Here is a 21590-nt window from a genome sequence, read left to right as displayed (position 1 = left end):
ACAGTAGATTTTGGGGGCATTACCATGGGGGACCCCCCCCTCCGAAAACTGGAATTATCTTCTGGCAGGCAGGCCTCTTTGTAGGACAGGCTTCCCCCCGCTAGGTGAGTGGTCTAGGAACTCATCTGTATCAGTGTGCTAGCTGGCGTTGTTGTGAGAGACTGTGTTTGGCTTCAGTGAATTTTTTTTGAAGACTCCTTTAATGCATTTGTCCATTTCACTATGGGTGACTTAGGAGTGCATCTGCATGCACCACACTGAGTATTCAGTAGTTTTTGACCAAAAAAAGCATGACCTCCATGCTCCACCCTCCCTATTCACCCGATCTCATCACCCTGAGAGAGCACCTTTTTCTGTTTCCTGGGTGAAAAAAAACCTCAAAGGGAAATGTTTTGCTGATGTGGAAGAAGTGAAACAAAAAACTGCAGAAGCACTAAAAGGCATCAAAATCGATGAACTCAAAAACTATTTTGAGCAGTGGAAAAAGTATCAATAGGTGTTTTGCATCAAATGGAGGGTACTTTTGAGGGTGACTTGAGTTTAAACGTGTTAGAATAAATACATATTTTTTTAATTAATAAATACGTTTTGTGAGGGGGATTTAGGAAAAGATTTCTTTAGTAAAATATTTATACAATATAATTATATAATGAAATGATATAAAAAATAAGCCAGTTACAAGTCAGTCTGTCTTGGTAACACTGATAACAACAATGTCATCAACTTCATATACTTTTTTAAAACTGAGAAGGAATAAACAATGTCTCCCAACTTCTGTCGAAGAGCAGCAATATCTTCTTTTTGGGTTAAACATTGCAACCCCAGCATATAGGCTTACCAATAAGAACAGTTTCAAGTTAAAGCAGCTGTTATTGGAGCTACATAATATATATAAAGCTTATTCTTTGTGACCTGGAAGTGAAACAAATGCAATATTTTGAAATAATTTAAATAGGACCAGATATACTTGAGTTTTTAAAAACATTTGATAGAGGAGAATTAGTATTCTGCCATCTTCAAACATAAGGTTAAATTCTTTATCCTTTATTTAATTTCTTTCTGTTGTTTTATAACTGGTTATATGATGATCATTAAATATTTTTATGCAGAGTCCCTACCTTACTCATCTTTACATCCCTGTAGGTAAAAATGCTTGGCACATAGTAGAAAAAAAATCAGTAAATGGTATCTGAGTGAATTGCATAGTTTATAGCTGGATCAGTGGAATATTTCTTGAATGTCAGAGAGGGGAAAGGAGAAAGAGAGGGAGAAAAACATCACTGTGTGGTTCCCTCTCACTTGTGCCCCAACCGGGGACCTGATGTGCAACCTAGTCATGTGCTCTGACTGGGAATGGAACCAGCGACACTTGGTTCGCAGCCCAACGCTCAATCCACTGAGCCACAGCAGCGAGCGTTATTCTTTCCTAGCTTTAAAAGCTATGCATGTAGCTTATTGTGTTGTTGTGATCAGTGCATATGTTTTATACTTGACTCATTTTTGGAAGTATTTTATTATTTTACTAAATCGTGCTTGTGTTTCATGTTCAAATCATTGTCATTTTAGAATTTTTATATCTACCCCACTTAAAACTGAAGCAGTTTTATTTTTAAGCTCTTGACAGAGATAATGTATTTGGCAGATTTCTTCATGTTTCTTGGTGTTTCAGTTTCTTCAGGAGACCTCTATTTTATGATGAGGAAGCATCAAGAAAAATAATATACTGTTTGATAAGAACAATATGCCATATTCATCTGATTGTAGAACATGTAAAACTCACAAAGGTTACATGGAATATAATTTTTAAAAATTGTATTTGTAACTAATAGTCCCCACACTCCTAGGTGAGTTAATCTTCACTGAAAAACTTTAAACGAAGAATACAGTTGGTATATTTGGTTAATATCCATATGCTTTATTAATGGTAGGTGTTGAATATATGTTTAAGTTGAAGAGAGAAGATATTTTCTGGTACATTATAATATATTGAGCATGTTACTTTTTTTCTGTTTTAAATCATTTACAGAATTTTAAAGATATTGAATGACCATTATTAATTTTGATTATGAAGGTAATTGAAAACATTTTGGGTGGGGCTAGGCAAATTTGCTGGATGCAGGGTCCTTTGTCAGTGTGTTTCACATAGTTCCATATAAAATTAGATCCTCCAGCTGGGTGATAACATCAAAGACATGCCTGAAGAGTACTTAATATTTTTTTTAAGATTGGGGATCCTCTTGGAGAAACCAGTATAAGAGGCTATTTGAAAGTCATCAAACATAGACTTGTCCAGACTTTGCTGGTTTTGAAGTATATAGAGGAACCAAAATTGACTCATTACTTTTAAACCTTAACGTCAATTTAAAAGAGAAAGAGAGAGAGAGTGTTATAAATCGTGGTACTTGAGGTATACAGTTTTTACTTCGTATCCAAGAAAGTCTACCAGAGCAACTTAGATCCTTCTGAATACCCTGCTATATGTATCTTGAGCTTTCTTTTTTCTCATTTCATCAAAACAGAATAGCAAAAACATATCATATATAAGACAATATATACAATGATCACAGTAATATAATAAGCTACAAGCATTTCTTTTAAAACTAGGAAATAAAATCATTCTGCTTCTTTAACAGAATAACAATATGCTAACCAGACTGTTTTTGTTGGAAATTTTTAGAGACATTTGTGACTGAGATTTTTTATCTTTTATCATTAAGCTGATATCATTTCATGATTGTTAATTCAAATGTCTTATGTTCCTTTTGTGACAACTGCTGTGTCAGGGTTAAACACAAATTGTTGTTGATAATACATAATCTTTATGCTTTGAATTCAGAATTAAGAAATCTTAATATTGTAGAATTTAATAGAAATTAGAATTCTTTAAATCTGAAAAGGTTTAATAAAGTGTTCACTTGAATACAATTTTTTTTTTTTTTTTTGCCTTTTTAAGTCTTATTCAGTATCAGGTTTATTATTTAAAAGGACAGGTAACAAAATGGAATTTAGAATATTTACTTTTTCACAATGCTACCATTTTAATAAATAGTCTCTTGTCCATGACAGATTCTGCTACCAATGTCTCATCTAACAATATTTTCTATAGCTGGTAAATGTGCTTATCAGTTTCATAGAACACCAGGCAGATTTGGGGGGACAGAATTAGAACCCTTTTGAAGAATTGGAAAAGTATGGAGGTTCTTATATGACAGGATAAATATTTCTTGATTCAGTTTTGAGTTGCTCCTTTTATTTTCTCGGATGTTTCCTCAAAAATTCCAAGGAGACTTTTGGATAACATTCATTTTAAGATAGTACAAGTTAACAATGAAAGGAATTGCATGTCATTTTGGTCGATAACATTAGTGTCCTTTTTTTATTAAGAATAATATCAGTAGCTCTCATATATGTTATTTTTTCATTTGCATCAAAATCCATACATTCAACAAAATCCACAAAAATTAATTTACCCATTTTGAGATAATTAAATCTTAAGAGCAAACTGAGCATACCTTAAACATGGCTGCATCTCATGAAGATAAGAGCTTTGACTTTGAAGTTGAAATAATTTATTAGGTAATTACAGAAATACTGGTAGTGGTATTTTTGGTAGAAGTTAAATTACTTGGGTTATATATAAAGCCCCTATTTGTCAGAAGGGTGTTATTAGGCTTATAATTTATAAGTCAAAACCATAAATAACTTGTTTAAAATGATAGTGCATACATTATATATGGTCTGTTCTAGATAGAGAACTATAGTAAGTAAAAACAGCCATGATCTTTATTCAGAATTCTTTCCTCATTTCTGAATTCTTTCTTAAATTTGTTTCATGTGTTATAACTATACATATGGGCCCTTAATTTTCATTTCCTCCAAAATTCACATACAAGTTGGTGTAGGGTTAATCGTAAAACAGTACTTGGTCTTTTGAGCTCTCTTTTTTCCTCAATAGGTGTCTCAGGTTGCCAGTGTAACAATCCCAAATACTTTGTTGAACAGACTACCTGTTGATACAGGAGCTGCATTGTTGTATAGCCTCATTCCTTCCGATGGGTGTGGAGCAGGATTAAAGCACATTTTATAGGGGTTATAATTGTAGATGCCTAATTGACTTGATGAATAGCAAATGCTAAAATTTAAACACACACATACACATACACACATAAATCTGTTTCAGGGCTGATCTGCGTGACAGAACAGATGCCTTACAGGTGTTGAAAGCTTATGAGATAAAAGAGTAGTCTTTCCATATTTCCCAAGAATTTTCTTTTGAAGTTTACATGGATTTTCTTATTGTTTCTCTTTTTTAAGCGGTTCATGGCAAGAACCTATTTTATCTTTGTGTATACTTTTCACTTCTAAAGGCAGACCTGAGTTTTAGTAGTCAGCCAAAATTTAAAAACAATAAAATCTGTTGAAAAGTAAATTTTTACACAATTTGGGAAAGGAAGAAGGGAGTAAAAACTGCTGACTCTAGTCCTTGGCCTAGTAGGGTCACAAGTCCTTTTCTTAATTCTTCAAGAATGATTTTGATGTTAGTAATTTCAAGGTCTCAATTTTCATCATTATCTGAAAAAGAAGTAAATTTCTCAAGTTAGAAACTTGACAGATAGATGGAAAAGATTTTTTTAATCAAAAAAGTAATAAAATTAAAAAACCATACCAGTTTTTATTTTTAACATTCTTAACATTGTTTTCCCGTTACTATGTTTTATATTTTGACAGTTTTCCAACTCGCTTTGGGCAATTATTTTTCCTAATTCTTTTCGCTTTTTATATATTTACATGTAATTGTAAGAAACAATACAAAAGATATCTTATACCCTTTGCCCAGTTTCTCCAATGTTAGCATCTTGTATAACTATAGTACAATAAATATCACAACCAAGAAAATGACATTGATACATCTGTCAGCCTTATTCAGATTCCATCAGTTTTACATGGACTTATGTGTGTGTATTTAGTTATATGCAATTTAATCACATATGTAGATTCCTGTGACTACTACCAAAGATCCCTCATGTCACGCTTTTAAGTCCTCAGCCACTTTCCTACCACACCTCCACCTTCTGCCACCCTATAATCTGTTCTCTATCAATCATTTTGTCATTTCAAGAATATTATATAAGTTGAACTATATAGGATGTAGCCTTTGAGATGGGCTTTTTTAAAACTCAGGATAACTCCTCTGTGATCCATCCAAGTAGTTGCATATATAAATACTTCATTCCTTTTTATTACTCAATAGTACGAGAATGCACAGCAGTTTTTTGTTTGTTTGTTTGTTTTAAACAACTCACGCATTCAGAGACATTTGGGATGTTTCTTGTATTTGGCTATTATGAATAAAGTTTCTATGAACATTTGATTATAGGTTTATTCATAAGATATTTTCACTACTTTATTTAGTCAAATTATAGGTCATAGAATGAGGGTGAAATGTATCATAGCAATTGGATATTTCCTAGAAGTGAGATTTGAGATATAGGGCAAAAATATAATGAAAAAAATTCTCTGGGGCCATCATTTTTTCATAATACCTGGATTTCCTAGCATTAAATCATTATCACTTGGGGCAATAAGAAGAGGTGACTTCCCTATCAGTATCTATGTGACTTTTAACTTCATCCTTAGCACCGTGGAAGGGAAGATGGTAGGAAAATATATAGGTTTGTTTTTAAAACTCCTAATTTGTTTTAAATTATGTTGTTCAAAAATTGTCCTAAATTAAACAGATAATGAAAAATCTTGTTCTTTGACATGACAAATTTATTACACATTATATGGAAAACTTTTCTAAGTGTATAACTTATTAGAATTCATAAGACAAATTATAAGTTTTTTATATTTTTAGAAATCAGTCAACTAACAACTATTTATTTGGGACTAACTGCCCCAAATAAAATAAATCCTTGAGTAGATACAGAATTTTTAAACTTTCTAAGCATTATTTTTAAAAAGTAAATAAAATATCCACTATTACTGAACCAAAGTGGCGTTCGGCTGCCCACTGCCACCAATAGGCGAATTCCAAAGGCAGAGATTGGTGAGTAAGGAAAGAGGTCTTTATTCAAATGCTGCACAATCTGAGAGAATGGCAGACTTTTGTCTCAAAAGCCCATCCCCTCCAGAAACCCAGTGGAAAACCCAGCTACCTCAGCCAGACCAAAACCAAAGGCAGCGTCCAGAGTTCCTTCTCACTTAAAATACTGTCCTTTGGTAATCACAGGTGGCTGCTGCACAATCATCCAGGTGGCTTAGCTTGTTCCTAGTTGCTGTGCAGCTTCAGGCTCCTTCCTCCAAGCCCGTGGGGCGCCACTATTGGCCACATGGCTTCCAGGGCTAGAAGGTCCCGCAAAAGGACCAGCCAGTACATTTGCAAGGTGGACAAGAGAGCCTGTCTCTTCCTTCCTCTGGGTTTACATATATTAGTTTCCTGTGTGGGCTGGAGCAGGTGCTTTTCTTAGCCTAAATTGCTGTGCACTTGGGAGGGTCCGGCCCCCAACCAATTCCTTCCTTTCCCCAGGCTAGACTGACAGATTTCTTTCACACAGCACCTCCCCCTGCCATCATTCTGACCTCTATGGCACATGTGCTGCTTTCCCGAGTCAGGTACCAGAAGGGGGTAGGAGGGCATTCCCCCCATCCAGTTGTCTCACTAACCTTTCGTGTGCTCAGTGTAATGCTTCTTCCTCCTGTCACCATCTTGCCCAGGGGGCAGGGGATCTGCTGCCAGGCTATCAGTATCACCACACCTGGGAAAATTATAGAATAGTGAAATAATTGATTTAGGTTTCAGAGAAATTACACACAGAAGCTTCTCCCCGCCCTCACTTTATGATAATCACATTGCAGAAAATAGCATAAAGAAAACCGAACAGTTGTGTTGCTAGACTTAATTTTTTTATTTAATGATTTTAATAGCTGTATATTATTCCATCAAGTGTTTATATTATATTTTACTTAAACATGTTACAATTAGGCATTTTATATTGCTATAAATTGTTTACTATTCTTTATGACTGTGAATTTGTCTATAGTTTGGATTATATTCTTAGGTTAGAATCCAAGATGTGAGATATTGATTTAAAAAATAAAAAGAATCCTGTTACATATTGCTAATTGCTTTCCAGAAAAATTATGTCATTTTATAATATCTCCAGCAAAGTTAAGGGAGTATAGTTTTACAACACTTTCATCAATATTGGGTATTAAAATTTTGCTAAGTAATTTCTTTTGGTTTTGGTTGCTAGTGATGTTGGATGTATTTTCATGTTTGTTTAATGGCTGTTTTTCTCCTTTTAATATTGTTTCTGAAAATGTTAAATGTCACTTTATTTTGCCTACAGTCTCCTTGCTGTTTCAATGCCATCTGCTTGCTTCCTTCACAGTAACTACCCAAGTTCCATAGGCAGTGGTCTTCTCTTATGTTTTGTGTCAGACTCAATTAAAATTAAAAATACATATAACATGTCTAGAGATAAAAACTCTAGTGCTCTTTGTTAAGTACTTTTCGTAAGCACTTTTGCTTCTAATCCAGGACTTCCTACCATAATCTATTTAAATCCCAGAAGATTTGAGCCTACATAAGCACTATTGCTGTTAGCAAATACATAGGCTATGTCAGAACATAGACCTTCATTTATACTAAATTCTAATTATATACTTGCTCCTGCTATTAGAAAGGCAGTAACTCACTTTAGGTTGAGAAAATTTCACTCTAGTTGGCTGTCATATTGTAGACTAAAAACAGTAACGTTACAGATATGCTCTTGTGACTCAGGGTAAGGGAAATAACTCTTCAAACTAAGGGATCTGGCTCATTATTCAGAGGCAAGTCTCAAGTGACCCAATAGTGTAGCATTAAACTCATAAAGAAATTAAGATTAACTGCTTTAGAAATGGTAAAACGTGTAAATAAGATAGTTGTTTTTTTTTAAATTTTTATTTTTCAGGTTTACAAGTGAAAGTAACCAAACTGAAAAAGGAACGGATTTTGTAAGTATCAATGTATGACACTAATGTCTCATTTATAAACTGATTGATACTGATGTCCTATTTGACCTCAATGTCTTTTTATTTATAAGGAAATTAGCTTTTCTTAGTGTGGGTAGTTGACAGTGAGTTTTTCAAACTTCTAAAGTAAAAAGAGTAACTTATTTTTGAGTATAGTCTCACTTGATATTTATATGAAGTAAATATATATTTATGTTTTAATATAATTTTTATCTTTTTTCAATAAAGTATTTATTACTTTATTGAACTGATCTGTAAACTCATTTTGATCTGTCAACAGCATTCTTTTCTCAACTATGATTAACACCTGGAATGTAAGATACTATAAGAAAGAGGGCAGAATAATTCTGGGATTTCTAAGCTCATATAAGAAATGGGAACTAAATATTTTAGACCCCTTTTAATTTGTTTGAAATTACTAGTGGTTTTGAATTGCTTGTTAAGCCTAGAATCAGATCTGATTTTCTAAGTCAGGAGCAGATTTTTACTCATGGTTCTTTAAAGCTTCCACATTCAGGAATCTGAAACAGAGAGCATAGTAGAATATTATTACTTATAACAAAAAGTAATGTCATTGTGACTAATACTGCATTTGCTTTATGGTATATATCAATGGGTCTCAGTTACTTCATATTTCTAAAGCTTCCAAAAGCTAGAGTTTACCAAGCACCCATTAGACACACCTAGCTGTTTTTTCCATTAAAATCTGAAAATGAAAATTGCAGTTTTTCTTAACACCTAGAAAGTCATGTTGGAAGATGACTTACAGAAATATAAAAATCATAAATTTTTAAGTGTTTTTTGAAGAATAATTAATATGATTCTTCTTAATTAGTGACATTTAAATGTTTTGCTTTTTTAAAAAAAGATTTTATTTATTTTTAGAGAGGGGGGAAGGAAGAGAGAAAAAGACAGAGAGAAACATCAGTGTGTGGTTGCCTCTCGCACACCCCGAACTGGGGACCTGGCTTGCAACCCAGGCATGTGCCCTGACTGGGAATCGAAGTAGCAACCCTTTGGTTTGCAGAACGGCACTAAATCCACTGAGCCACACCAGCCAGGGCTGCATTTTTTTAAGTGTATATATATGTTCGTACCTTAAAGATTTTTTTTGTAAACATCCTTACCCATAGATTAATCCATTTCTCTGTTTCTGTGGTAGAGCTTTATTTAGTCTACATACAGAAAGATGTTTCTTCACTTATAGAGGATTAAATAAATTATTTCTGAGTACTACATTTAGGATGTGTATCTTATTAGGATAATTTCTTACTGTGAGGAAAAAAACCACCAGAAGTGACTTTTGCAGTAAGGAAAACATACTCTTTTCACATGGAAGGCCCAAAGTAGGGAGATTCTAGAACTGCTTAATTAGTGACTCAAAAATCATCAAGACTCAGGTTATTTCTCTCTTTTCTCTTCTCTGCTGTCTTTAGTGCTTTGGCTTGTGCTGTCAGCCCTCACTCACTATAAAATGTCAAGATGGCCATTATTATTCTAGTTATCACTTGTAGAACCTCTTTGTGTTGCTTTTTACTAATTATAAAAGTTTGTCCAAAGCAACCCACAGCAGCCTTACTCTGACTCACTGATTATTATTGTGTGCTCATTCCTAAACAATACCTGGCAAATTAAATTAAATTAATGAGTATACTTTATATGTATTTTAGGATTGAGCAAAGAAGGAAATAACTGTACATTATTGATAATGAGAGCCAGGTTTTTCACTGCCAGGAGAAAGAAGTTACAATAAGAAAAAGGAGAGTGCTGGAATGAACCATGTGCTGTTGGGTAGGAATTGTAGTTAATAGTCTGAATTCATGGTTTTAAATATATAGATGAATACATATAAAAATATAGTTACGTGTTTGTGTGTATGAGGACATACATGTATATTTAAGGCTTGATCCACTGAGAGGGCCTAGAAACAGGATTCCCAGCAGTAATGTGCACCATAGGCCCAGATCTTGATTTCTGAAGAGTATCCTCCAGTAAAAGAAATCAAGGTTTTTTTGAGAATTGACTGATGTTAGGACTTCAGGGTATGCAAAGTACAATATGAGCTGAAACATCTTGTGGTGTCAGAAAATAAGGAAATGTTCAAAAAGTAATGTGATATGTTGCAAAAATTAGAAGAGAACTTAAAACCTCCTAATGGCAAAATTTAGGACAACCTGTACAATGAAATAATGATAATAATGAATTATTCTACCCATGGAATAAATGGGAAGTTCTGCTTTAGAATTCCAATTACTAAATGTAGAAACAATTTTAGAAATAGAAAATCACGATTTGGCCCTGGCTGGTGTGGCTCAGTGGATTGAGTGCCAGGCCTGCTAACCGAAAGGTCTCTGGTTCGATTCCCAGTCAGGACACGTGCCCGGGTTGCGAGCCAGGTTTCTGGTTAGGGGCATGAGAGGGGCAACTGATCAATGTATCTCTCACACCTTGATGTTTCTCTTCCTCTCTTTCCCCCTTCCTTCCCTTCTCTCTAAAAATAAATAAATAAAGTTTTTAAAAAGGAAAAAGAAAATCACCATTGGCAAAAATGACAGCAATAATTGTTGAAGGCAAGAATCATTATTGAGGTTAAAACTAGTGTAAGTATGATGAAAAAGAATAATTGTAAAATTTTCAAATTACAAAGTTTATCTTCCACAAAATACTTAATATTTGCAAAGGGAAAATTGTAATATTACGGTGGAAGAACCAGGCAGACTTCATTTCAATCAAATGATCAAAGTTAACATCCCTAGTAATCAGATATGTCAACCTCCTGTACCTCCTGATAAAATTCACCAAGAAGAGCACATTACTTCTGTTGTATTTTTACCAAAACTACACAGGCCAGATTTTATCATGGGAAACATGAGACAAACCCAAGTTGAAGGATAATCAACAAAACTGGCCAGTACTTTTCGAAAGTGTCAAGACTGTGAGAGACAAAGAAAGATGGAGAGACTGTCCCAGATTGTAGGAGACATGACATTAAATACAATATAGGATCCTGAATTTGGATCCTGGACCAGAAAAATGATATGAGAGGGAGAATTGGCAAAATTTGAGTAAGGCCTACAGATTAGGTACTAGTATTGCATCAATGTTAATTTCTTGATTTTGCTAATTATGGTTATTAAAGATATTAACATTTTGAGTAGCTGGGTGATAGGTATAAAGGTACTCTTGTTCTCTGTTTATAACTTATCTGTAAGCCTGAAGTTATTTTAAGATAAAACATTTAACAAAATTTTAAGATTTATACCTTGAGTCTGGAGAGAAGATTAACTTTTCTTTAAGTAGAGCTGGATATTGAAGATATTCACTGTCCTTTTAGCAAAAAATAAGAAGGAAATGACTGTTGGATAGGCAACCAAAAATGTAACTACAGTTAGACTAGCCCTATTTCTGTGGGTCATAGAATAGTAGCCAATGCAGCTCTTTTTTTTTTTTTACACAGATTTTGTTTTGTTTCTGTGGGCAATTGGGATTTCAAAACGTTTTCAGCTTTTTATGTATATCTATATTAGACTTATCTGAATAGTTACAGAAAACTATATGTATAAATTCACCATGTAATAAAAACTACTCCAAAAATAAATATAATGGATGACATCAGTTGCATGAGGAAAATACATTTTTTCTTGATTAATAAATAAAATTTCACTTTTAATATTCACTTGAAATCAAAAAGGGAAAATATCTTTGTTTCATTTAAAAGTAAATAGGATTTTCGTCAATAATACAAATATTTCATGTAAGTGGTTTGACATTAAAATTTTTGAAATACAAAAAAAATAAAAAAAAATTTTTGAAATACACTTATTCTATTATTTTCATTTTCATGGTTGTTTATAGTCCAGCTAGAGATGATTTCTGCTAGCATTGTTAATCAGAAGATGAATACTATCAATGACTTGGTATGATGATTTAACACATACCAAACTAAATAGCTAATTACTGTTTATTGGAGTTATTTTACAAGTCTCTCCATTCATGTATATAGGAATTCTTCTCTCTAACCTTTCTTTTTTATTTTTTATTCTTTGCTTTGTAGACTTATTTTTTATTCAAGTATAGTTCATATAAATCATATATTGGTTATATTAGTTACAGGTGTACAGTATAGTGATTTGACGTTTTTATACCTTACAATGTGATCACCCCATTAATTCTAGTAATCATCTGTCACCATGTAAATTTATAACCCATTCCCCCCCACCCCCTGCCTTCTGGTAACCATCCCTTTGGTGTCTGTTTTCTCTTACCCTTTTTTAATACCAAAAGTGTAATGTTTCAAAGTTGATTAATAGACAATGAGCTCTTTATGTTGTACATTGGTTCAGTGTTGAAGTTAATGATCTTGTAGATAGTGGATTAGCAACTATTGATTAGAATGACATCTTTCAGAGTCAAAATGTTGGTCACCTTTAAGAAACGGTACTGACAAACCCAGAAATCATGGTTTGCTATTTGATTATATTTTTTAAAACTATGTTCACAAAATTTTTGAAGGAATTTAGTTTTATTAAAATGGATCCTTGTGTAGGCCTAGTAATTTTATTTTCTAAAATATTACTACTTTAAATGATAGCTTTTTATCCATGAAATACTATTTCTGTTTGCCAGAATAAGAATCATTTATCTGGAGATTGAATGATTAGGCATAATTAGAAATGATCTAGATTTGCTTATGACAAATGCATTTTTTATAACAGTTTTTACACAAAATGTATTTTCCACACCTCTAACTAAACAACCACATGAAAAATCTTAAAATTATAAATGTTTATTGAGTATTTCTTAAAAATCACCTATAACATATCTGAATTATAAAGAATAGAAACACAACTGGTTATTCAGTAGCTCATAATAATGCCTTACTTCATTGTATAGCTGACAGTCATTTGACCCTCTTAGCAACCTTTTAATATATATTGTAATTAATCTGTACCTGTGTACCTCAGGTGGCTTGGGGTTATACATTTAGGAAGCACAGGTAACTAACTTTCCTGACTCATCAGAGAATTAAAGGAATACTTTATATAATAGTAAGTTAGGTCCTTGCATTGTGGGACAAGGAACTTGGGTTTGCCTATATTACCATAATCCCTCTTTCCCAGTATATTTTATAATAGATAGTCAGGGGCAGTAACAGTCAGGATGGCAGTAACAGTCATATTGTTCCAATAACTGTATTTGTAAGATATTTTAGTCCTTAGGGATTCACACCTGGAAGAAGCGTTAGAAAACTAATCGGTAACTGTACTACATTTGTACATTACTGAATTATTTCAGACCTGTGTTTTGATGGTAGTTGTCTCTGTAAATGGCTAAAGCTTCTCTTTAACACAAATTCATTTATAAAATTAAACATGTAAAAATGTTGACTATTGAATATTTGTTGAATACTCCCAAAATAGGGCCAATGAAAACCTGGTGCCACTTATAAATTAAATACATGTTGTACAAGTATTACAAAAATTTATTAAGTGAGACAGCTAAATTAACAAGTTTCAGATATTCTTACTATATTATTTTCAGTTTCAGATGTCTGCATATGCTATTAGAACTCTATTTGTTGTCTAACAGACACTCTTAGATGTATTGGGTTTTTATTTAATATCAACTATTAAAACCAATATTTAAGAAGTATTCATGTATTATAGGTATCTGACATTATGACTTTGAGCTGTTAACCTTGAGTTATTTACGTACCTGTTTTGCTGCCAGTAATATTACATTCTACGTTTTAGTCATTTTGACACAATCATTTGGATATCAGCTTTTTGTGGCAGACCGATTTGTCATTCTTATTTGATATTTTAGACCCTTGAGGGGGCTGGGGGAAGATGTTTGAGCTGCAGTATTATCCTATATTTTCAACTTTAAAACCACAGAGAAAATCCCAATTAATTTTTAATAGGTTTTCTTAGAATTAATTTATATGCATGCTTTACATAATGTGATTTTTAAAAATATAATGATGGAGGGGTAAAATATTACAGAACCTTGGAAAGTAACCAGGTGATCTACTAGAAGAAAATTTTACATGTCTTTGTTCTTAACTACAAAATATAATGATAAACACCTTAAATAGAACATACTGTATACCAGCGTTATTCTGCATGCTGTATATGCATTAGTACTTAAGTCCTTGCAAATGCCTTATGTGGAAAATACTAATCTAATATATCCACATCTTTTGAGGCACAGAGAGTGTAGGTTAGTTGTACCAGGTCACACTGTTGGTAAATGACAGAGCTAAGATTCAAACCTAGGCATCAGGATCTAGGGTTCGTGTACTTCCACTCCATAGTAAGCCCTGGCTTAAAAATAATACCTGGTCGAAGTTTAAGCAACACAGAAATTAATAAAATAGAAAGTGTGAATTCTCCCATAACATGAATAGAGGTAAAATGAGTAGAGATCCCTGTTAATTACATTAATAAATGTAGACAAAATAATAAAAAACAGCAAGTGTACATTTTATTGGCAGTTTTGACAACATTGAGTCAATGATGGCATCACAACCCACTCCTTCATTTGTGTTCCAGCATTGTATAATGAATGCCTGGTACTTAGGCATAACACTTCTATTGTACAAAATAAGACTGGAGAACAAATTCTAGTTTAATTTGGACTCTGATTTACAAAATATTCAAACTCACCTCTTAAGTAGTTTGTTTTGGTACAGCAAATTCATGATATGTGTGAATGGTGAGACCATCCATTGGAGTTTTTATGATAAAAATTATCCTGTTAGAATATTTTTCTTAAAAGTTAACTTATTTCTTGACTTTTAGAGATGCACAAAGACTTGAAGAATTCTTCACCAAAAACCAACAGCTGAGAGAACAACAGAAAGTTCTTCATGAAACCATTAAAGTTTTAGAAGATCGGTAAGTTTGGTTCCTCGGTCTTCCTGAAAGTTGATTTTTTTCCTTCAAAGAATGTACATTGGTTTTAATTTATAATCAGCTCGGAGACCAAGAGTGATCTTTTTTTCCCAACTTTATGTGAACTTTGGGTGACTACTTTGTGAAATTAAGGATAGACTTTTGTACGCTTGTTGTTTCACTAATTATAGAAATCACATCAGTTTACCCTTTAAGTGGTGTTTTTTGTGTGGTGTTTGATGTAGAATGAACTTAACAGTAGAAATGTCCTAATTCAAAAATATTTGATGCTTTAATTCCATTTTTACTTCTGAGTAGCTGGGAACTACTTCACAATTGCATTCCTTTTTTTTTTTATTCTCACCTGAGGACTTGCATATTGACTTTTTATAGAGAGAGGAAGGGAGGGAGAGAGAGGGAGAGAAACATCAATCAGTTGCCTCTCATATGCACCCTGATGGGGGACTGAACCCGCAACCTAGGCATGTGCCGTAACTGGGTATTGAACCCATGACCTTTCATTTATGAGATGACACTCCAAACAAGTGAGCCACACCCATCAGAGTGTTCTATTCCTGTTTTCTTATTTCTGCCATCTTTTCTTTCCTGCATATTCTTCATTTCCAGGCAGTCTAGAAATTCTTCTTTCTGAATACTATATTCCCAAGATAATGCCTGTTACTTACTTCACCTGCACATACAAACTTCTTTCTTTTTCACTCCTATGAAGTTAACACACTACATTAGAAAAGGCTTCCAGATTTTGCTGCATTCATTTGTCTCCACTATCAAGATATGTCCAGCCCAGCCATGTAATATAAAAAATAGAGACATTTATTGAAGAAGATACAAGGAACGGTATACATAGGACAATGACATCTCAGTCCACTTCAAAGTAGGCACCTTGGGACCTCACACAGTTCTCCCAGTTGACATCAGCTGCCCCGTCATATTTTCCTAAATCTCATCAACGGTTGGAAATATCTTTCCTTTTGAAGGAGATTTTAGTATTAGAAAAAGCCAAAAATCACAGGGCACCAAATCGGGGCTTATGGGGGTGAGTTACCTGGGTAATTTGATGTTTTGCCAAAAAACTGTGCACGAGACGTAATGCATGAGCAGGCACATTGTCGTGATGAAGCTGCCAATCACCAGTTGCCCATAGCTGAGGTCTTCTGAATCATCCTAAGAGTTTCCACAAAGGAATGTTCAAGCTTAATGCTCTATTCAGTCATTTTGAATGCGACGGCCACACAGTACACATGCTCACTCAATCTACTGTCCCCACTGACAAGTACAGTGAAGTTGTCACTCATTGTTTACACATGCACATTCTAGTCCACTCTCCTTGGCTGCCAAGTTACATCAATGTCACACAAACCATTCTTGTTATATTAACAATGGTTGGACTTTTTCCAGACAGACCTTGTAACTGCTATTTAAGACCTTGAACTTCTTGTAATAAAAAAATGTTTCTTTATAGTTACTATTTTTCCTTTATTATTATTTTTGTTTATGTTACAGAAGGTCTGGTGTAAATTTGCTACTGTGCCTTTAGTGATGAAATAATCTAATCTACACATATGCAAACTGAAGTTGAATAGACTTATTCTGTAACTACTGTATCAGTGGATGCACATTTAATGAAATAGGCAGCCTGTAGTGAAATAAAGCTCCATGTGCTTTAAGCATCATAGGTGTGAACTTGAATTTCAACTTCACACTGTATCCTTAATTACTGTTATTTACTCAATAACAGTAAATAGTTAAGTCTTTAGTATGTTCTAGGTCTTGCTCTAGGGACCAGGGATAATACTGTACCTAGTATGTAATGGAATGGATATTTAATTTTCAAAGGTTGGGAGTGAGTCATGCAAATAAAATTTCAGATTTTAAGTGCTATGAAAAAATATAAATTGAATGATGAAATTGAGTGACCACAGGCATTGGAAAATGAAGGGATGCTGATGGATATTAGGGATGGCCTTTCTGAGGAGGTGCCATTTGATCTGAGACAAGAATTATACAAAAAAGAACCAATCATTTGAAGAACTGGACATTAAAAAGGGAACAGACAAATGCAAAAAAAAACAAAAAAAAACAAAACATGAAGTGCAAGAAAGTTTTGAAATCTTTGAAGAATATAAAGTCTACTGCAGTTCTAACTTAATGTGTAAGAGGATTCATGATAGATAAAATTGGAAAGGTAGGAAATAACTAGGTTATTTGAGGATATAGGCTGAAAGCTTGGATTTAAATTGCAATGAGAAGCCATTGTAAAGTTTAAGCCGGGGGGAATGCCAAGGAGATGTGAGTGGGTACTAATAGCATCTACTACATCCAAATGGAGAAGTCAAGTAGATAGTTGTATATGTGAGTCTGAACTAACTGGAGAGATTAGAGCTAGAGAAACAAATTTGGAAGTCATCAACTGCATATAAAGAGTACTTAAAACCTCAGGACTGGGTATGATCTCCTTAAGGACATTTTTTAAGTTTTTTGTTTGTATTTTTCTTCTTTTTTTTTTCCTTTCTTAAATATATCCCCTCCCTAACCCCAAAGGGCATTTTAAAGAGTGTAAGAAGAGAATGAAAGACGTCTTAGGGCTGAATCCTTGGAGTACTCATTAAGGTCTATTGAATAATAAGGGCCCAGTCAGCAAAAAAGATTGAGAAAGAAATTATCAGAGTAGGAGAAAAACCAGGCGCATATAATGTACTGATACTGCTTCCTTCACATGGACTGTTGAAGATTAAATGATATAATAAAGTAAAAGTACATAATAGAAGTTTTTAAAGACTTACAGTAGCCCTCCTACATGGTGAATATGATTCCAGTCTTTAGCATTGTAGTCTACTATGTACCACAGCCAGATCCAGTCTCTCTCCAGCTGAGATATCAGGAATCTAGAAAGCATCTATCCTTCTCACCCCTCCATCTCAGTCCGGAATCTAAAAGGAAATCAGTCACCAGTTACTCTTCATTAAGTGTGGTGAGGCACTTCCTTCTATATTCTCTGTATATGTAATAGAGGATTTTGGAGGAAGGGCGGAAAGCATATCTCAGCCTTTAATTCTCCAGTGATTGAAGCACTTCCTTCTCATTTCATCTTATTTTCCCTCTTATCTCTACCACTCCACCCTTTCCACAAGCAATGAAATAATGGTAGTAGTGGCAAGAGATTAAGAATTCTTTCTGTTCGGTGATTGCTACATAAAGAAAAATTTTAAATTTGGCTTTAACTAAATATTTTAGTCCGAATTCTCTGAGAAGCAAACATGCAAAGGATCTTAAGGGAAACAACTGCAGGATAAATTGTGTGGCGGGGGGGACTGGAAGAGCTATTAGATCTCCTTTGAAGAATTGAGGGAAAAAGGAAGGTCTTATACTGAATTGCAATTTTAAGAAAGCTTTAGCAAGGCCTTTGGGGAGTCCTGGAACTGTAGTATACCTGTTGCACTCATTCATTGGCTGACATCTGACTCTGGAATGTCTCACGTGCTCACCTGTATGAACAGGTGAAGGATTTCAGAGCACAACAACTAGAGCCAGTGACTTTACTTCCCACAGAAGGAGATGCATTTTTGTGGGCACCACTTTCAAGGAGTGATTGTATTCATTTCCAGTACACTTCCAGTTTATTTATTTATTTATTTTAATATTTCTCCCATCACACTTCCTGTTTAGTAGGTCATTGACAAGTTTAGGGCCCAAAGTTAATACACTGAAAAAAAAAATCACAAGATAAAATTTTCATTATGTTTTATTTGAATTGGCTTAATAAGAATCTACTCTCCATTTCATTCCCAAGATACAGTGTTCTTCATCTTAGCCCTTGAAAACACTCCATTGTGGTGTCTTCTGATTATTTTCCAGTTTGGGCTTCCAGGTCTGTTATTTTTTGTTTCCCTTCTTACGTGATTGTTTCTTTTCCAGGCCCATTCTAAGAAAAAATGTCGATGGATGAATGCCCCCACCCTTCACCTTGAAGTATTTTCTAAACTACTCTCTTTTATTCAGTTAATATATTTAATTGTGAAAATTATGTTTGTGGCATTTCTGGGTTGGTGAACATGTGGAGATGTGGAGGGAATGATGCTCCTGGGGAAAGGATAAAAATATATTCTTCAATTTCTTAAAACTAGATTTTTTCCTATTTTTGATCTATGGTTACTAATTTTATGTGGATATCATGCTTCTCTGTTATTTTTAACCTAAATGTTCCTTTCTCATCACCTTTAGGTCCTTAGAATTCATTATGTACTATTAAATTGGTGGTGGGGCAAGTAGTGTAACTCATTTCTTTATACATAGCAATGTTTTGTTGAGACCTAAAAAGCAACACACATTTTGTTAAAATTTCTAAATAGTAATTCTGAAACTTGCCATCTACTCTTCATAAGATGAAGTGATTCTTATGCTAATATTGTAAAAACATTGTGAGATGCTTAGATGAAAGGAATTGCCCAATAAAGGTAAATTAGATAATAAAAAGTTCTAATTTTATGTGCCTTGTTTATGTTTTACTACTGTTATTTCATTTACAAACTTTCTTTTAAAGAATCAAAGTATTTCACTAAATCTAAGAAGTAGTCACAGTGCTTCATAAGTAAATAGACTGCATTAAAAAAAAAAAGAACTAAACAAAGCAGTTAAACCATAGTTGTCCAATAGATTTTAATATTTTTAAAAGCATTTTTGGCAGCCATTGGAAACTTGTCATATTTCAACTGTCGTTAAAAGGGAAAATTCGTACTCATAATCAGAATTTCTGTGCTGCAACTTTTTTCAAGTACTAGACCAAATGTTCTCCTTCATCTTTGCTAACTTTCTTACTCAGAGAAATTGAATTTAAACATATTCTTCACGGGACCTCTGAGTTCCTAGACTAGGTTAAGTTCTGCTATGTGCTTTATACTTCATAGTACCCTGTATTCTGTCATGATATGAATCATACTTGGTTTTAATTACCTTTTTATTGTCTTTCTCTAGCAGATTTTTGTAAACTCTTTAAAAGAAGTGACATTGTTAACCACTTTTATATTTATAGCACCTAGAGTACTCCTTGTAGGTATTCAGTGAAACCCTTTTGAATGAAAATAAATTTGAGGAAACCTTTTTGGGCTATACAAAGCAATTGTGCATACTTGTTAACCTGGTGAGTTTTGAGTGCAAAATAAACACTATTATTTCTTCATCTCTATGAACAAACTGGGGTAAAACTCAGAACACATGTTGCTATCTGCTCTTACATGTAGTTTACTCTCTTCCTTTTTCCCATTTATTAGGTTATTCTGTGAAATTGAGGCTATTTTTTTTCTTTCTCTGACAGCTGCAATGGAAGATAGGAAAGAGGAAAGCAATGGAACCCTACTGATGGAAATAGGAGCATAATTTCTACATCCACTTAAATTCAAACTAGAATCAGTGAGCATTTAGGAACTGACAGATATTATCAAGAGTGGCAGTTGATTGGAGAAATCTGGAAGAAATAAACACACTAGGGAATATTGCTTTATTTTATAATTCTGTGCCAGTGGCATTTTTGAACACGGAAACTAGGGGTCCCAAGGGATTGTTTTCTGTATAGTCTACTTTTTAACATATCAGATGTGATTTCTTAGAAACAATAATATATTTAGTTTTTAATGACAAATAAACTGACTAATAGAATGACATTTAATTCATTAAAATTGTTTAATGCCCATTTTCTTGGCTTACAATGGCATGAAACTAGAAACCAACTTCAAGAAAAAAACTTAAAAACATTCAAATACATGGAGGCTAAATACCATGTTATTAAATAATGAGTTCGGTTATCAGTAAGATTAAGAAAGAAATCAAACAGTACCTGGAAACAAATGAAAATGAGCACACAACAACCCAAAACCTATGGGACACAGCAAAGGCAGTCCTGAGAGGGAAGTTCATAGCATTGCAGGCCTACCTCAAGAAGCAATAAAAGTCCCAAATAAATACTCTAACCCTACACCTAAAAGAACTAGAAAAACAACAACAAACAAAGCCCAGAGTAAGTAGAAGGAAGGAAATAATCAAGATCAGAGTGGAAATAAATGATACAGAGACTTAAAAAAAAACAATTCAGAAGATCAGTGAAACCAGGAGCTGGTACATACTTTGAAAAGATAAAGATGACAAACCTTTAACCAGACTCATCAATAAAAAGAGAGAGAAGACCCAAATAATTAAAATCAGAAGTGAAAGAGGAGAAGTAATGACTAATATCACAGAAATACAAAAGATTCTAAGAAAATAGTATAAATAACTATATGCCAAGAAATTGAACAACATGAGGGAAATGGATAAATTTCTAGAAACATACAGTCTTTCCAAACTGAATAAGGAAGAACAGAAAACCTGGATAGACAGATAACAACTAGTGAAATTGAAGTAGTAATCAAAAAACTTCCAGGAAACAAAGGTCCTGGACAGGACAGCTTCACAGGTAAATTTTACCAATCATTCAAAGAACTACCACCTGTCCTTCTCAAACTATTCCAAAACTTTCAAGAGAAGGGAAGACTTTCAAGCTCTTTCTACAAGACCAGTATTATCCCAGTTCCAAAGCCAGATAAAGACACAACAAGGACCAGTGTGGCTCAGTTGATTGATCATTGTCCTGTAAAGTGAAAGGTCGCTGGTTCAATTCCTGGT

General features: G+C 33.7%; 1 protein-coding gene across 4 annotated transcripts in view; it reads left to right on the top strand.

Annotated features, from left to right (window-relative positions):
• The window catches only part of RBBP8 (RB binding protein 8, endonuclease), a 105553-nt gene that overhangs the window by 37870 nt on the left and 46093 nt on the right, over positions 1–21590 (top strand). For all 4 annotated transcript variants that reach the window (XM_090285736.1, XM_090285738.1, XM_090285735.1 and 1 more), the window contains 2 exons: positions 7959–8001; positions 14823–14918. In XM_090285736.1, coding sequence (XP_090141862.1) covers positions 7959–8001; positions 14823–14918 — 139 coding nt within the window. The remainder of the gene's footprint in view (positions 1–7958; positions 8002–14822; positions 14919–21590) is intronic.

Source organism: Furipterus horrens, unplaced genomic scaffold (genome assembly GCF_987537825.1).
Source record: "Furipterus horrens unplaced genomic scaffold, mFurHor1.1.pri manual_scaffold_8, whole genome shotgun sequence".
NCBI lineage: Eukaryota > Metazoa > Chordata > Mammalia > Chiroptera > Furipteridae > Furipterus > Furipterus horrens.
This window is presented reverse-complemented; position numbering and strand designations above follow the sequence as displayed.